Here is a 14,944-nt window from a genome sequence, read left to right on the forward strand (position 1 = left end):
GATATCTGCGCTTGGTGTTGACTTCCTCCAGATAATTAGCAGAGAGTGGAGAGACACATTGCTAGTATGAAAAATTATTGTGATGGTTTGAAACACATGGATTACAGATGGATGCACTTCCACCACTGTAGTACGTTCGGATTGCCCATATTTAGATCTCACTCCATATAGAGCGGACTTGAGTATCAGGTCAGTTAGTATATTCAGGTTGAATATTGATGAGATATCAAATTATACTAACTATGCCCAGACACAAAGTTGGACATGCATACTCTTAACATGATTAATTGACAGGGTTGAGTCAAAAATACTTAGGAACATTACATTTACATAATTGTTTTTAGAACTTAATCAGGACAAAAGAAATGTTAAAAGCTCTAGCTCTTTATTCCCCTCTTCATCTTGAACATTCACAAACTAATTCTGTGGCTGAAATGCCATCAAGAGAACAAAAGGGTGGTTTTCTGTCAATGTTAGGTGACCATTTTTCTCTTCCTCTCACTTCTATCTCATCAGATACTCCTAATTTCTTATTTTTGATTGCAAGGGAAGATTGTGCAACCCTTATGCTTAATCCCTGGACCATGGACTTCAAACAAATCTCTCTCCATAATTTCTGCTCGCATGTTTGTGTTATACACAATGTGTAGGCATGTTCAGAGCCCTATAAGTGTTTCCTTTGGTTCACCAACATGACCAATGGCTGTTTATCCTAACGTTGCTGTTTGCAGCAGCCTACATCTCTGCCCTTTCTTAACTTGAGGTTGAGGACTGAAGACAAAAGCACATGTACATGCTGAAGGAATTGTGTACTGCCATGCTCGGAGGTTGTGCTCCTTAGATCTTACTTTGATTAAAACAAACCGGTTGGTTGTCATTCACTAGTCTAGTGTCCGTGGAAAGGACAGCTTAGTTTCTCCATTCCAAATTCAGTTGCAGGGTCAGTTTTAGCTATGTTTATGGATGCTGTGAATGACTTGGATATACAATGGATGTAACTAAGCCATGAGATCAGCAAGAAACACCTCCAACTTAGTGATATCATATTTGGATGGCTCAAATCAATAAAAAATAAGCATGATAATGCAAAGGATGGAAAGAAACAAAAGAGATAGAATGAACAAGGTAAAGAATCACTAATTATTATAAATGGGATAAAACCGGTGCATGACAAGATGCCATGGCAAACGTGCTGAGCTCTCCTCTCTCTCTGAAGAATGAAACTAAGCCGTACAATGATGTGACCAGGGTGTATATGCCTTGCCCAACCTCAGAATATGAACACAACAAATTGTGAGGTTATTATTAAGAATCCCTTAAGAATGGCATACAAGCCGAACATGTTCATGTTAGCTTCCATTCCTTGCCATTCAGGTGTTTTTCATGTGCTCTTTGTAACAATTTGTTCACGTAAGCTTCAACTTTGATGACAAGGATAGATACCAGCTAGATGTGTCTTCCAACTATTCCTGATACATATCAGTCGTCTTTGTCTAAGTCACTTTTTGATTCGAAACATAGGTTTAACCAAAGAAAGTATACAAACATGCTCTATAAGATTTCATCTTCTCATGAATGATTCGTGAACCATATCCAAACCGAAGTTATGCTTTTTATTTGAACACAATAACTAGCATAAGTGGATGTGTAAAAAACAAATAAACACCAAGAGGATGCATAAAAGCCACATGAAATATAGCTAGTAGCTACCAACCTTTAATATCACTTCGAATTGATGGAAAAGTTTATCTCAAAATATTGGTAATAGCATATTATTCTGAATACAAAATGCAGTTTCAAAAGTCTACTTTCAATGTATTTTTCAGGAAATTATGATAATTATCTGACCTCAGGAGTAAGTCATTGATTTCATGATACTCTTGTGTAACATCAACTACAACTTCTAAATATTTTTGATACGCTAGCATCCTTTCTAATGAAGTCTTTGCAGTTGCCCTTTCTTGTTGTAACTCTTCTAATTTCGTTTCAAGTTCTCTGATTTCAGCTTCCTGTTGTTTGGCCATCAGAAAAGGAATCTCTCTCTCTCTCTCTCTCTCTCTCTCTCTCTCTCTGTGATTGAATAAATGAATTGAAATATTTACAAAAGGCCTTTTGGCCAACCAAGCACACTGAAAGACAAGTAGCAAACACACATGGAGCTAAAAGGATACAAGAAACACAAAACTACAAGTATAGAAGTAGGGGATCACGAAGCGAGCACAACCTGGGTCCCCGGAACCATGGAAGTAATTTCCAATAATAACAACTTTTAGACATACCCAGCATAATCACGGATACCTGAGGCTGAATCAAAAATAAATGCATTGTGTGTTCGTCAGATGTGCCAAAGACCAGTCGAATGCAGAAAACGAAATAGGCAAGGATGTTATGCCTATAAAGTGGCTGTGGACAGCATTCTGTTGATGTGTCGTTGAAGTCCATACTTAGGTAATGAGATCCCAAATGAGTATCATCGCATGTACAGAAGACATATCTACCATTGAAGATCTCATTACCATACAAGCATATCCCTTGTGGGGGGATCCCCAATAATAAGTCTTCATATAAAAACTTTATTGTGGTAAGGAGGCCCCTCTCTCTCTCTTTTTTTTTCGTAAATCCCCCCTCTCTCTCTCTCTCTCTCTCTCTCTCTCTCTCTCTCTCTCGTCCGCGACCAATATGGGAACCATCTTAGACACTATCACGGAGAGATGCAGAGCCCGCCGCCAATGTCCAACTGGTCCACGCCCTCGCAAGAGGCACCATCAGCAGATACCGAGGATACTACAATGTCACATAGGGACCCTACCTCGCCACTTCAGCCTCTATGCTAGACAGACCAATGAGAGATATCCTGAGATGAGAGTGCTTCTTGAGCAGTTCCACACTGTATCTAGCTTAGACATCATTTTGTATTTATCAGCTATGTATTGTTCACTCTTTATTTTCCATTTAGATAGTCATAGCATTGGATGTAAGCTATTTGGGAACATTTTGGTCTCCTAGGTCAATTTGGCCTTTTGTAGATATTAATATAACTTTCTTTCTTCTCTCTCTCTCTCTCACATATTATGTGGATAGATGAAGGGCACCATGTGCAAGCTGGTTGGCATATTGACATCCATCTTGTTGTATGTGGATGATGTCATATTGATTGTAGACTCTCCCAAGGACTTGCCAAGACACACAAATACATTGCAAGCATTTTGCATGGATAGAGGATTGGCAATGAACCTTCGAAAGACCAAGGTGATGGTGTTTAACACCACATAAGCTTGAGTGATCCGAGCAAGGCATCAATTTACTCTTGGAGGGGATATGGTTGAGTATACTAGATTCTATATATATTTGAGGTCACATTTACATGAACGACATTTTCATTGCCAGATTCAATAGCTACTAGGTTGGATAGAGGTTATGCAACACTTGGAGCACTTGAAGGGAAATTTGCATATGCTCAACTCTAGGAACCTCGGACTAAATTGTGGTTGTTTGATACATTGGCTATCCCAACATTGCATGCGGATCCCCAATATGGGGCCCAGCTCTTTGCAAAAGAACGTGGAAGAGTATTGAGATCCACTAGTGATGATGATTGCTTGAATGATACGAACCAAACCATCAATACCTCATGAGAATATTAGAGCAAAGATTGGAGCAGTACCTATAGTCACAAATACATTATTCAATGAGTAAAGGATCTGGGAGCTCCCTAGATACAGATATCTATGATTGGTATTGACTTCCTCAAAAGAATTAGTGAAGAGTGGAGAGATACATTGTTGGTATGCAAAGATGTCGTCATGGTTCCAAACACATGGAATAGATATGGATGCACTCCCACCACAACAATATAGTCTAGATTGCCCATACTTAGATCTCACTTATACAAAGCATAATAAGGTTATTAAGTTAGACATTGTGAAGATTGATACTGATTGTACAAGGGTGCATCACCTAGAGCCCCTTGGCATGAAGATGACACAATATCAATGCTATTTCTTACACATGTTGGAAGAGGAATTCATTGCAAGGCCAGCATATATGGATGTCCACCTCTCCTGTGGGTTACTTAGTATTATTGGATTGATATGGACATAATCACACCAGCTCAAGATTGAGATAGGATGATACACACACACACACACCTAAGAATGCATGCATTTGCTAGTTATGCCACCAGGAAATTGAGTGTGAGGAGTGCTTTATTTGCAAATGTAACATATATTGTGATATAAAAGGGAGATTTCATTGCCTTTTCTGGGAGGGGTTTGGGCCTCTCCACAAGGTGATAAAATATGAGGATTAGGTATGCCTAAGAGTGTTCTTATTAGAGCTTTAAACACACAAAGTGAAACTAAGATGCACCCAACTGAGATGTACCTCGTGAAGAAATATGAAATGAGAAAGAGTTGGGCTTTGGTGAGTGATCCCTAGAAGCAAAGTTAGTATAGATGGAGACTTGTCCTCTAAATCAAGACTATAATACCTTGACATAGCCTCCATTGAAGGACTGGCCTCAAAGAATATCAAAGGATCCCAAGATGGAGTGCTTTGAGCCATCATAGGCTAGCATGCAACGTATAGTGTAGTCAAGGATAAACCAAGCACTCCACGATAGCCTCATGTAACTCTTTAGAAGAGCACCCGCTCAAATACCATGTGGAGATGTGCTAGGGTTTGCACTGAGAAAACATAGAATGTATAAATTATGAAGAAATACTTGTCTCCAAATAAGAAATACAATTGTATAACAAAGCATAGATTGATAAAAGAACTTAATAAAGTTAGGGTAACTCAAAGACTCTCTAGGAATGCGCATCATTTAATGAAACTTTTGGTGATACATGAGTTTTGGGACTGTAATAAAGAGTTAATCAATTCACAATGCATTATTTAGCTCAACATCCCCTCTTATGCTCAAAACTGGAACTAGGAAGGCACTCACAAGATAGCTCAAGCCCATTTTTATTTACACTAAGGTGTCCCATCCCAAAGTAGCAAGGCATTGGGAAAAGGGTGCCCATTGACTACCTACCTACCAAGATTACAGATGCAATGGTTATCTTACCAAGGGAGCCTCAAGGATCACCCTAGAGAGGCCAAGGCATCGGACAAGGGATGCTTGGTGGCCTACCAAGACCTACAAAGGTGGATGGAATCACTTTGAACTTTTTCTTTTTGTTTATTTGTATTTTTTTAATAAAAGTAATGGTTTGCGTCCTATTAAGCAATTGTGCCCCAATGAAAAAATGAAAGGAATGGCCAAATCAAATACAAAGCAAAATAAACAAGCTAGCTTGACCACCGGTGGGTGCCGGTAAAGAGGAAAATATGCGGGGTATATGTAGAAGCTGATAAGAGAGACTATCTAGTAGACTATCATGTGAGCTGTCGCGAATATGTTGAATTCAAAGTCGACCACTCTCTAATTGAACAAGGATAAATGCACACAGTTACATGTTTACGAAAATAGAATGCTAATGCATAGGGTAATGCAAAGATCAATGCAAAACATCATTCTCATGCAGTGTCACTTAGATAGTGCCCTCACAAGGGAATTGTTCACTTGCCTTAAGTACCCTTTTACAATCATAATCATCCAGATGATACAGATAATGATACTTCTGCTCCCTCTCACCATCGGATGGTTGGAAGGAAAAACACCCCCTCTCTCCCCAAGATGTCTATGTGAATGGGGGAAAGGAGAAGCAACAATGATGCATTGTTTTCATGCAGCAATTTACCACTCTGAATATTATCCTTCTTAGCATAACATTGAGATGCAATATAACTTGTGTTTCCACAATAATGACAAATAATACCCGAATTGTTAGAATCTCTGTTCTGTCATCCACCTCTTCCTCTAGAGCTTCCCTTGCCTCTAAAGTTTCCATAGCCTTCTAAAACCTACATTTCACTGAGTTGTTGATTTGACCTATTTGTTAGAATCTCTGTCCTGTCATCCACCTCTTCCTCTAGAGCTTCCCTTGCCTCTAAAGTTTCCATGGCCTTCTGAAACCTACATTTCACTGAGTTGTTGATTTAACCTGTTTTGTTGGTTATCACCAACATGTCCCATACTACGACTTTTTATAGAGGATCTGTCAAGTCCCCTTCTTGAACTTAAGTACATTGGACTTGTTTACCAATTCTTTTAAATGATTCACCTTACATGTTGATCTCTTTAATAATCATGGGAGAGATCAATTCATCAAAAGCTAGAAATGGCTTCCATACTAACACAAAAGTGATAAATGATTTTCAAGTTTTCTTGTTATTAAGGCCACCTAAAGTAGATGAAACCAAATCATCATAATCAAGTATTGCATCAATAGCTGCTATGGCGTTTGCAATGCTTCTCATCTTTAAAACATGCTCATTTACACACATCTTTCATTTCTTTAAAATATTCAACTTTTACTTGAGTTGAATCTTCCATGCTTTTTTATTTATTGAAAACAAGTTCTCAAAGATTATTCAAGTTGCATATGAAGTTTCTGCATTTCTAATATGTCTCGACATAGTATTATCAATAATTACAAATAGCCAATGCATCACCTTTTTGTCTTTTGCATTCCATTTTTTCCACGTCGTTATTTCTTCTATTGTCGGATTACTTAGCTCTAGCTCATTTTTTTCACTTGAAACAAACTCATAGAGGCATTTCCAATAAAAAAGTTTGCCACAAAACTTCCATGATGGGTAGTTGTTCTTGTCCAATTTTGCAATGATGGGGGTTCCCCTATTCTCTGCCATTATCACAAAATTGATACAAAACAACACGTCTTCTACAACCTAGTGTACAACAACACACCAAGTAGCCTCTTTCACTGACTACTCAACAGTACATATAATCTGCAACCTGTTTGCAAATAAAATTTATGTTAGCTTTCTAGCAAACACCTCAAAACTTCGAATCTATAATCTATGCACCCACTTTTGGTCAACATAACCGAAATCGCCATATACCCCAAGATTGATGTTTGCAACCTTGCGGGTCTAAAACGGGGCCCAAAAATGGCCTCTAATTGATAAAAGAACTCGGTAGGGTTAGGGTAACTTAGAGACAAAGAACACTAAACATGATAATGAATGAATAATGAGTAAACGAATTTCTCAATGCTACAAACATACTATGCAAAGGTGAACACTATACCTTGAATACTCATGTCTCTAAGACCAAGGCACATAGGATGAGTTGGAGGATGTGTCATACTCTGATAGATCCCGAAGAGTAGTAAACAGCCTCTGAAGATGTCTAGCAACAGCAAACAAAGATCCAAGGAGGCTTGGGGCAATGTTGAACAGAGCAGAACAGCACAAATCTGTAAATGCAGCTAGGGATGATGACGTGGCAACCAGGTGACAGAAATTAACTGCAAAACACAGGCTGTAGCTGATGATGTGGCAGACCAAATATCAAACACAAGTGCTGATGATAATATCACAGGCTGGCAACAGGCTGCAAACCATAAATGCAGGCTCAGACTGGTCATACAGCAGCAAAGGCAGCCTGACCTGGAGAAGAAGATGGCTGATCGGTAGTCGCCAACAAGTAGGGAGCGTCTAACAAAAGACACCAACTGAAAACAGCGGTAGACAGCAGCTCAAACTGAGATATCCTCTATATACAAGGTGTGGATAGCAAAGACTAGTACCAACAATCTACAAAACAGAAGTGACCTGAGTGGTGGGTAGCCTATCCATTTATAGAAGTGTGGATCCTTCCAAATTAGGGTTTGGCTTATGGGACACACACACACTCTAGGAATGCGCAACGTTTAGTAAAACTTTTGGTGATAAGTGAGTTTTGGGGCTGTTTATAAAGAGCTAATTAGTTTATGATGCATTTTTTAGCCCAACACAGACACGACTAAGCCACACTAACTTGGACAAAAATGTAGTCACAAAAGGCAAAACACAAAAATGCAAAAAACACAAAAAAGTAGAATCTAATGAATGAATGAATGCTCAATGTAAATGCGTGGATGTACACAATGCTCAAGGGCAGAGCAATCCAACCACCGATGACTCTTTTGGGAGTGAGTTGAGAGAGAGATCAATATGTTTCGTACACCTGAGATGGATCTTGAGTGCGTTAACCACTATTTGGAGTAAAGAATAATGTAGGAAAGTGCTGAAAACTCAAAAACTACATACCGCATATGCTCAACAGTCAAGCATCAGCTGGAACAACAAAAAAACAAGTTGGCATTGATAGTGACAAGGATTGGATCAACTGGCAACACCAAATAGGGGTTGGATGCAGAAGCTAGGAACAAATGCAATCCATTGGATAATGAAGGGCAGTTGTAGCTGGTCATGGAAGGCACAACCAATTGAAGAAGACGATAGCCATTGAAATGCAAAGATTGAGGATGCAAGGGATGCAAGTGACCTAGCACACTCTCTATTTATAGAGATCGAACCAACCAAAAGTGGGGTAGTTTGCTTGTGGGACATTGAAACACACTAAGTGCAAGGTACTTGGCTTGGATGCAACAAGGACCCAATGGCAGGCATGAGATGTGGTGAGCCAAAGGAGACCAAGGGACATTGCCTATAGGACTATCCTAGAGCTCACAAGGTATGGAGAAGAGCTCTTACAATGATCTTTCTCAGTGCAACAAAGACCATGGTCATGACCTAGGGGTTGTAACTTGGCTCATGGACAAAGGCCCAACATATGGATATAAGAATGTCTAAGGGAGCTTTTATTTTCTCATCATTGGATAGCATCTGAGCAAGAACCCCATGCTAGATTACTCACAAGCACAGCAAGCCCAAAGACACTATCATACCAAAGTAGAGACTGCTTTGAGAGTATTTGGATAGAGAACATCCATGCTCTCTACAAGAGATGGAGAAAATGCACGGCATCTCTAAGAGGAGGAGGAGGAGGAGGAGGAGGAGGAGGAGGAGGAGGAGGAGGAGGAGGAGGAGGAGGAGGAGGAGGAGGAGGAGGAGGAGGAGGAGGAGGAGGAGGAGGCGGCGGCGGCGGCGGCGGCGGAGGCGGCGGCCGGGGGGGGAGGCCTTCCTATGGACCTAGGACTCTAGCACCTTTTTCCATGCTGCCCCTCTAATGGTCTAGTATTATAGTGTTCACACAAGCATTGTACTAGTGATATACTTGGGATTTTCTCCTATGTGTTTTTCAATAGATTTCTTTTTCTCTAGAAAAAAAAAAGCAGATGGCATTGTTCCAAAAGCCCACCTATGGCTGATCATAAAACATTCATGTGTCATAAAAGTTCCCACTTGCGAAATGAATAGAAGGTGTGTCACTATAATGATGTGCAATACATGCAAGATCAAACAAAAGCTTAGGCTAGTATGTGAACTATGCAAGCAATGAGCACTTGGCAATACTTCTTTTATTCACATGAACGTGAAGTTGATAGAGGTAATAAATATGCCTTTAAACATTCCTCTTAATACTATAAATATGATGACATCTTCTCTAGAAAGCTATTTTGCATCAGAAATGGCACTCTAATAGTGCACAAAAAAAGAAGAGTGGATTCATAAACATCTTTCTTTTAAGTATATTACAGCTTCGCTTACAATGGAACACCTTGGAACAGCAAATTTTAAGTGATATTAATAACAATGTTGCATTTATGAATAGAAAGGCTTACTTTCTCTTGTCGTATCCGGACTTCATCTAGTGCTTTTTTTTCTGCTCGAAGTCTTTTTGAATTGTTTTCCTAAACATATATAAAAATTTTGCAAAATGGCATTGTTAGAGACTCTTCTTTTCATTAACATCAAAATGTGGATTTTCAGAACAATACATTTACACCTGTAAGAACTTTGAAAACCCAATCAAGGAATCCTGTAATTCACGATCCTTGAGCCTTAGATTTTCCTCCCGTGTCTTTAACTCTTCCTCTTTCCTACACACATAAATAGAAATGTGAATCAGGTTGGAGCAAAAATAGCATCGCCATAATCTATATACATCCACTCAATTCATAAAGATGATGTCAATGTCTCTTTGAAATGCATACCACGAACTAAGTATAATCTACCAATAAGTTCATTCCATTTTCCTTTAAGAGAATAATTTGATGCGAATAATAGGGAAACTATAGGAGGCTGGAATATGTACATATGAATTGAAAGCAATGAACATAATCTGCAAAGTAGGAGGGTGTGTAAGCTAGAGTTCAAAACACAAAATGTACAAACATGTCTAGAACACAATAACTCAGAAAAAAGTGCAGAGCGCCAAAATAGGGAGAAGAGGATAAAACCAAATGAATAAATGGATGTTCACAGTGTTCAAAGGCAGAGGATTTTAGTAGCCGATGACTCTTGTAGGAGTGGGCTAAGGGATGTGTTTGAATGTATTATCCACCAAAGACAAATCCCAAGTGCAACAACCACCAATCTAAGATGAGAAGGATGATGGCTCGATGATGATGATGGTGAGGAGAAACCAAATGCAAGCAGGATGAGCAAAATGTAGGGGCTGAGATGTTGGCAGCAGCTCCAATCTAGGCTGGGAGGCTGATCAGGTCCAAACACAGTAAGAAAGGGGGCGGAACCACCAGGAGCAGGGCGAGAGGGGAGGAGGAGCTGGAGACACAATGGCAGGCTGAGTGGCACCAGCTAGAAGGAGAAGCTGCAGAAAATGCAAGGACAGCAGCTCCCTGAGCCAAGTGACTCCACCAAAACAGGCCAACAATAGATGGGAAGCTTCAACAGCAGCAAGGGTGAAGATGTCAGCAGCTGGAATAAAACACAGGCTCTCGCTTAACAAGAATGGACCATAAACAAGAGAAACATGGTAGTAAAGTTGAATTTTGATTTTAGAAAGTCGTGAAGAGAAGAACTGGACAGATTTTACCACTTCCACCCGGCACCCGTCATCAGTGTCATCAACTTTGGCATGAACCCCTTCAGTGTAAGAAGATGCTGAGGCAATAAAGAAGGCACATAGTGTGCAGCACACACAATAACACAATATATTGAAGAACTAGACAGATTTGGGAAAAACTTGCTTGATGGCTCATCATAATGCACTCTAATAAGTCCATTGATCCAACTACATGTCAACAGTCAAGGCAGCAAAGTGCAGGGGGACAAAACATCAAACCTAGATCCCCCTGGACCAATCCCAGCATCAATGTAAGTGGAAAAGCATGTCAACAGCCTACTCCAAGAGCTACAAACTACAAAATCCTTTGCGTCTTCCACCCCGCATCCATCGTCTAACGTCATCAACTTTGGCAAAAACCCCTTTAGTGTGAGAGAATGCTAAGGCAATAGGGAAGGCACAGAGTGTATGTAACCAGCCTTCCTTCCGTGGATGGGTTGTAAATCCCTGATTACAACTTAATTGCAGCAGAAAACAATTATTGCAAATCTGAGAATACAAATTTACCTACTAATCTTGGACAATGCACATCCGATTAGCCCCGAAATTGGCGCCCCTTTCGGTATTTCTTTAGCTTTATTGAAGAAAAAGTTGATTTACAATGGGATTCTCCCGATTCCCTTTGCAATCCAAACTCCCCTTGTTGTCCAAAGTGACCAGCAAGTCTTCAATCTATTTTGCCCCTTGATTCGAGCACATAATTGGCCTTCACCCACTTCATAGATGATGGAAATGGAAATGCCCCAAATTCAATGGTTGGCTAGTCCTCCACTTGAATTCAGCTAAAATTCACCTTCAGCCCTGCTGAATCCAAGTCTTGGAGCTTCCAATTTCTGGCACACTTCCCAAGACTGTTGCTAAACCCTAATTTATGCTGTAAATTAGGGTTTACGGTAGAGAAATTTGCAATTTCTCAGCTTCCAAGAATCCAAATGCTGAGATTTTCAAAGCAAGACTATGAAATGGCTGGGAGATGAAAGAGAAAGCTGTAGAGAGAGAAAATTTAGAGTTTTGTCGCGAAGAATGATTGAAAATCAGTCAAATGCAACTACTGCCTTGCTACAACAGCTTATAGATGCAAAGAACTGAAGAAAATCAGTCATTTACTGCTACGGCCCTGTCTCAACAGCTTGTAGATGCTGTCACCTACTATTGATTGGTCTTCTCCTGCCCCTGGCTGCCTCAGAAGGTCCTCCAATGGCTGCAAATCAAACAAGTAGCATCTCCTCCCTCTCTCTTGCAAGTTGAATACCTAAAAATGCCTCTCTCTAGCCTCTAAAGACATTGTTCAGTCTTACATAGGCATTTTTGACAAGTGGCAGCTTTCCCAAAAGGTTTTTCCAGCATTATCCATAATTAAATATTAATTTTCAGTCTTTAAATACTGAAAATTAATCTAATAATTATTTCAGTGCCCTAAAAAATAATCTGACTGGCCAATAATTAAATTGGCTAGGAAACTTCCATTCTCGAGTGTCTTTGTGTAATCTTTGACCATCAAATTCGTGTTAGGCACCATTAAACACCACTTCTCTAATGGCATTGACTAACACTTATGGCCAAATGAATGACCTAGGCCAACAATTGGCACCAAATACCACCAAGTACCTCTGCAGCATAACTTATAGCATTTTTTGCCTTTAACATCCCGTGATTTTCTCGAGTCCCAAGCTCATAAATTTACTCTAACCCCAATTACACCTCACATGTGCAACATTTACTTAACCATGTGATTAAAAATTAATCCACATGTTAAGCGAGGTTTCAAAAATACATGTCCTCATGACAGTCCTCCCCCTTGAAATCCTTGCAATCGTCCTCGATTGCATTGCCAAATGCATCAAAAGCAAAGTACTACACTAGAATTTTTTATAGGGCATCATAGTCAACACAACACTGCACACTGCTATTCAACCATTCCATATGCCCAACATACGCTGAAAATTATCAGCCAACATAACAGAAAACTCACAAAGAATCTCAAAAACATTGCCAAATTATCATGTGGCATATTCATTTCTCATGAGCTCAACTCATGTGGCAAAACCAAACCATAGCATAGCATAACCAAGCATAAACCATGGCTAAAACATCAATGGCATCATAACATATGCTGTTGTCCTTGGAATTAGATGTAAACCATTGAAAACGGAGCTTAATTTGATCATAAACTGATCACTTGCTGATCTGAGAACTAATCACAAACTGTTGCAAATGTGACCCCCAAAAACTGATCACAAACTCATTGCAAAAACTGACTAGCAATCAATGTAAAATTTGATCAAAACTGATCCAAAAAGTGACCATAAATAGTTCTCAAGCTGATAAAAAACTGAGCTGAATACCACTGAATATTAATGATCATACGATGAAAACCAACATTCGATAATCAGCCCCTGATGATCATTAACTGATGCAACACCAAGCGTAACCAATGCCATACCAAGTGAAACCAGCCTTCCTTCTTGGAATGGGTGGTGATAATCTGATTTAAGAGTTAATTACAGCAATAAATAAATGCACATAAAATGAGATACACACTTTACCATAACATTCTTAGACAATAGACACCCTGTTGGCCCCAAAATTGGCGCCCCTTGTGGTATTTCTTTAGCTTTCATTCAATTGGAAGGAGTACAACTCGGGATTCTTCAATCTCCTCTTGCTAACCAATTGCTCTTGCTGTCATAAATGACCAGCAAGCCTTTAGGTCATTTGCCCCTTGATTCACCCAGGACTTCTTCTCCAATTTGACCCTTGCTGGCCAAATGCTGCCCAAATCAATTTGGGATGGGCTGGCTCCTAAATTCCCTTGATAATCTTCAATTATCAGCTGTTGATTTCAATCCCTTGAGCATTCAATCTCTAGCACGGATCCCAAGGTGGCTGCTAAACCCTAATTTCTGCTGTAAATTAGGGTTTACTGCAGAAATTACAGATCGGCCCACAAAAAATGGCTGAAATCTCCTCCAAATGGCTGAGAATTGCTGAGAATGGCTGAGCATAGGCTGCAGGAGATGAGAAAATGCCGTAAAGAGAGAAAATTTTGAGATTTGTCGCGAAGAACTGATCAAAATCAGTTGCTACCCCATCGTACCAGCCCCAAATGGATGCACCAACAACAATAGGAGCATCAGAGACTGTGATCTTCAGGAGAAAGTGCATCAGCAGCAATTGCCACCTTCCCAAGGTCAAGAATATGCAATCTCCATCACCAAAATGGTCTCCAATGGTTGGGAATGGCCCCAAAACTGGCAGCAACAGTCCAACACCTCTTTCCAACAACTCCAAAATGAAAAAACGAGATTTCTCTCTCCCTTCAGCCCTATTTAGCCTTTCCCCCACTTGCATGGGAAAGTTTTGCCAAGTGGCAGCTTTCTTAATCAATTTTCAGCAATTTCCAACCATTTAATTAATTTTCAGAATTAATTAATTCTGAAAATTAATTCAACTCTTAATCCATGCCCAGAAAATTGACCTTGCCCATCCAAAAAATTAATTGGCTAGGCCATTTGCAACCCAAAGTGGTCCCATGCATTAATTGACCCTTGGACAAGCATTAATCCATTAATTAATGCCTAGTCTCTAGTGTCACCATTGACACTTAATGGCCAATTAATGGTCCTAGGAGCAAACTGACACCAAAATTCACCTAGAATCTAACAAGTGTAACTTGTTACAACTTTTGCCTTTGACGCCCATCTTTTCACAGGGTCCTTCGGCCTTCAACTGTGAAAAAGTAGCTTGCACCTCACATGTGCATCTTTTAATTGCACATTTGATTAATCCTTTAATCAAATATCAATTAAACATAAGCAAAGCATCAAATTTTCACGTCCTCGTGACACCAAGCATAACTGATTATACACCGAGCATAACGGATGCAAATGTACAGTTTCAGAGCTGCAATGAAAACCATACCCATCTGCATACCAAACATAGTGACTAGTACACTGAATAGTGATCCCCTGGCAAACATACTTTTTAGCTACAATACCCTGAATGTATGCTGAATACATTCAAGATCCACTACTTCTAGAGCTGTCCATTACTAAAGGA

General features: G+C 39.7%; 1 protein-coding gene across 3 annotated transcripts in view; it reads right to left on the bottom strand.

Annotated features, from left to right (window-relative positions):
- Nucleotides 1-14,944, bottom strand: part of LOC148033686 (cilia- and flagella-associated protein 73-like) — a 36,391-nt gene that overhangs the window by 12,542 nt on the left and 8,905 nt on the right. For all 3 annotated transcript variants that reach the window (XM_087682346.1, XM_087682347.1, XM_087682348.1), the window contains exons 2-4: nt 9,806-9,899; nt 9,642-9,710; nt 1,849-2,009 (exon numbers count right to left, since the gene is read on the bottom strand). In XM_087682346.1, coding sequence (XP_087538472.1) covers nt 1,849-2,009; nt 9,642-9,710; nt 9,806-9,899 — 324 coding nt within the window. The remainder of the gene's footprint in view (nt 1-1,848; nt 2,010-9,641; nt 9,711-9,805; nt 9,900-14,944) is intronic.

Source organism: Lygodium microphyllum, chromosome 7 (genome assembly GCF_053477565.2).
Source record: "Lygodium microphyllum isolate KBCC chromosome 7, Lygodium_microphyllum_v1.1.10, whole genome shotgun sequence".
NCBI classification, from domain to species: Eukaryota; Viridiplantae; Streptophyta; class Polypodiopsida; order Schizaeales; family Lygodiaceae; genus Lygodium; species Lygodium microphyllum.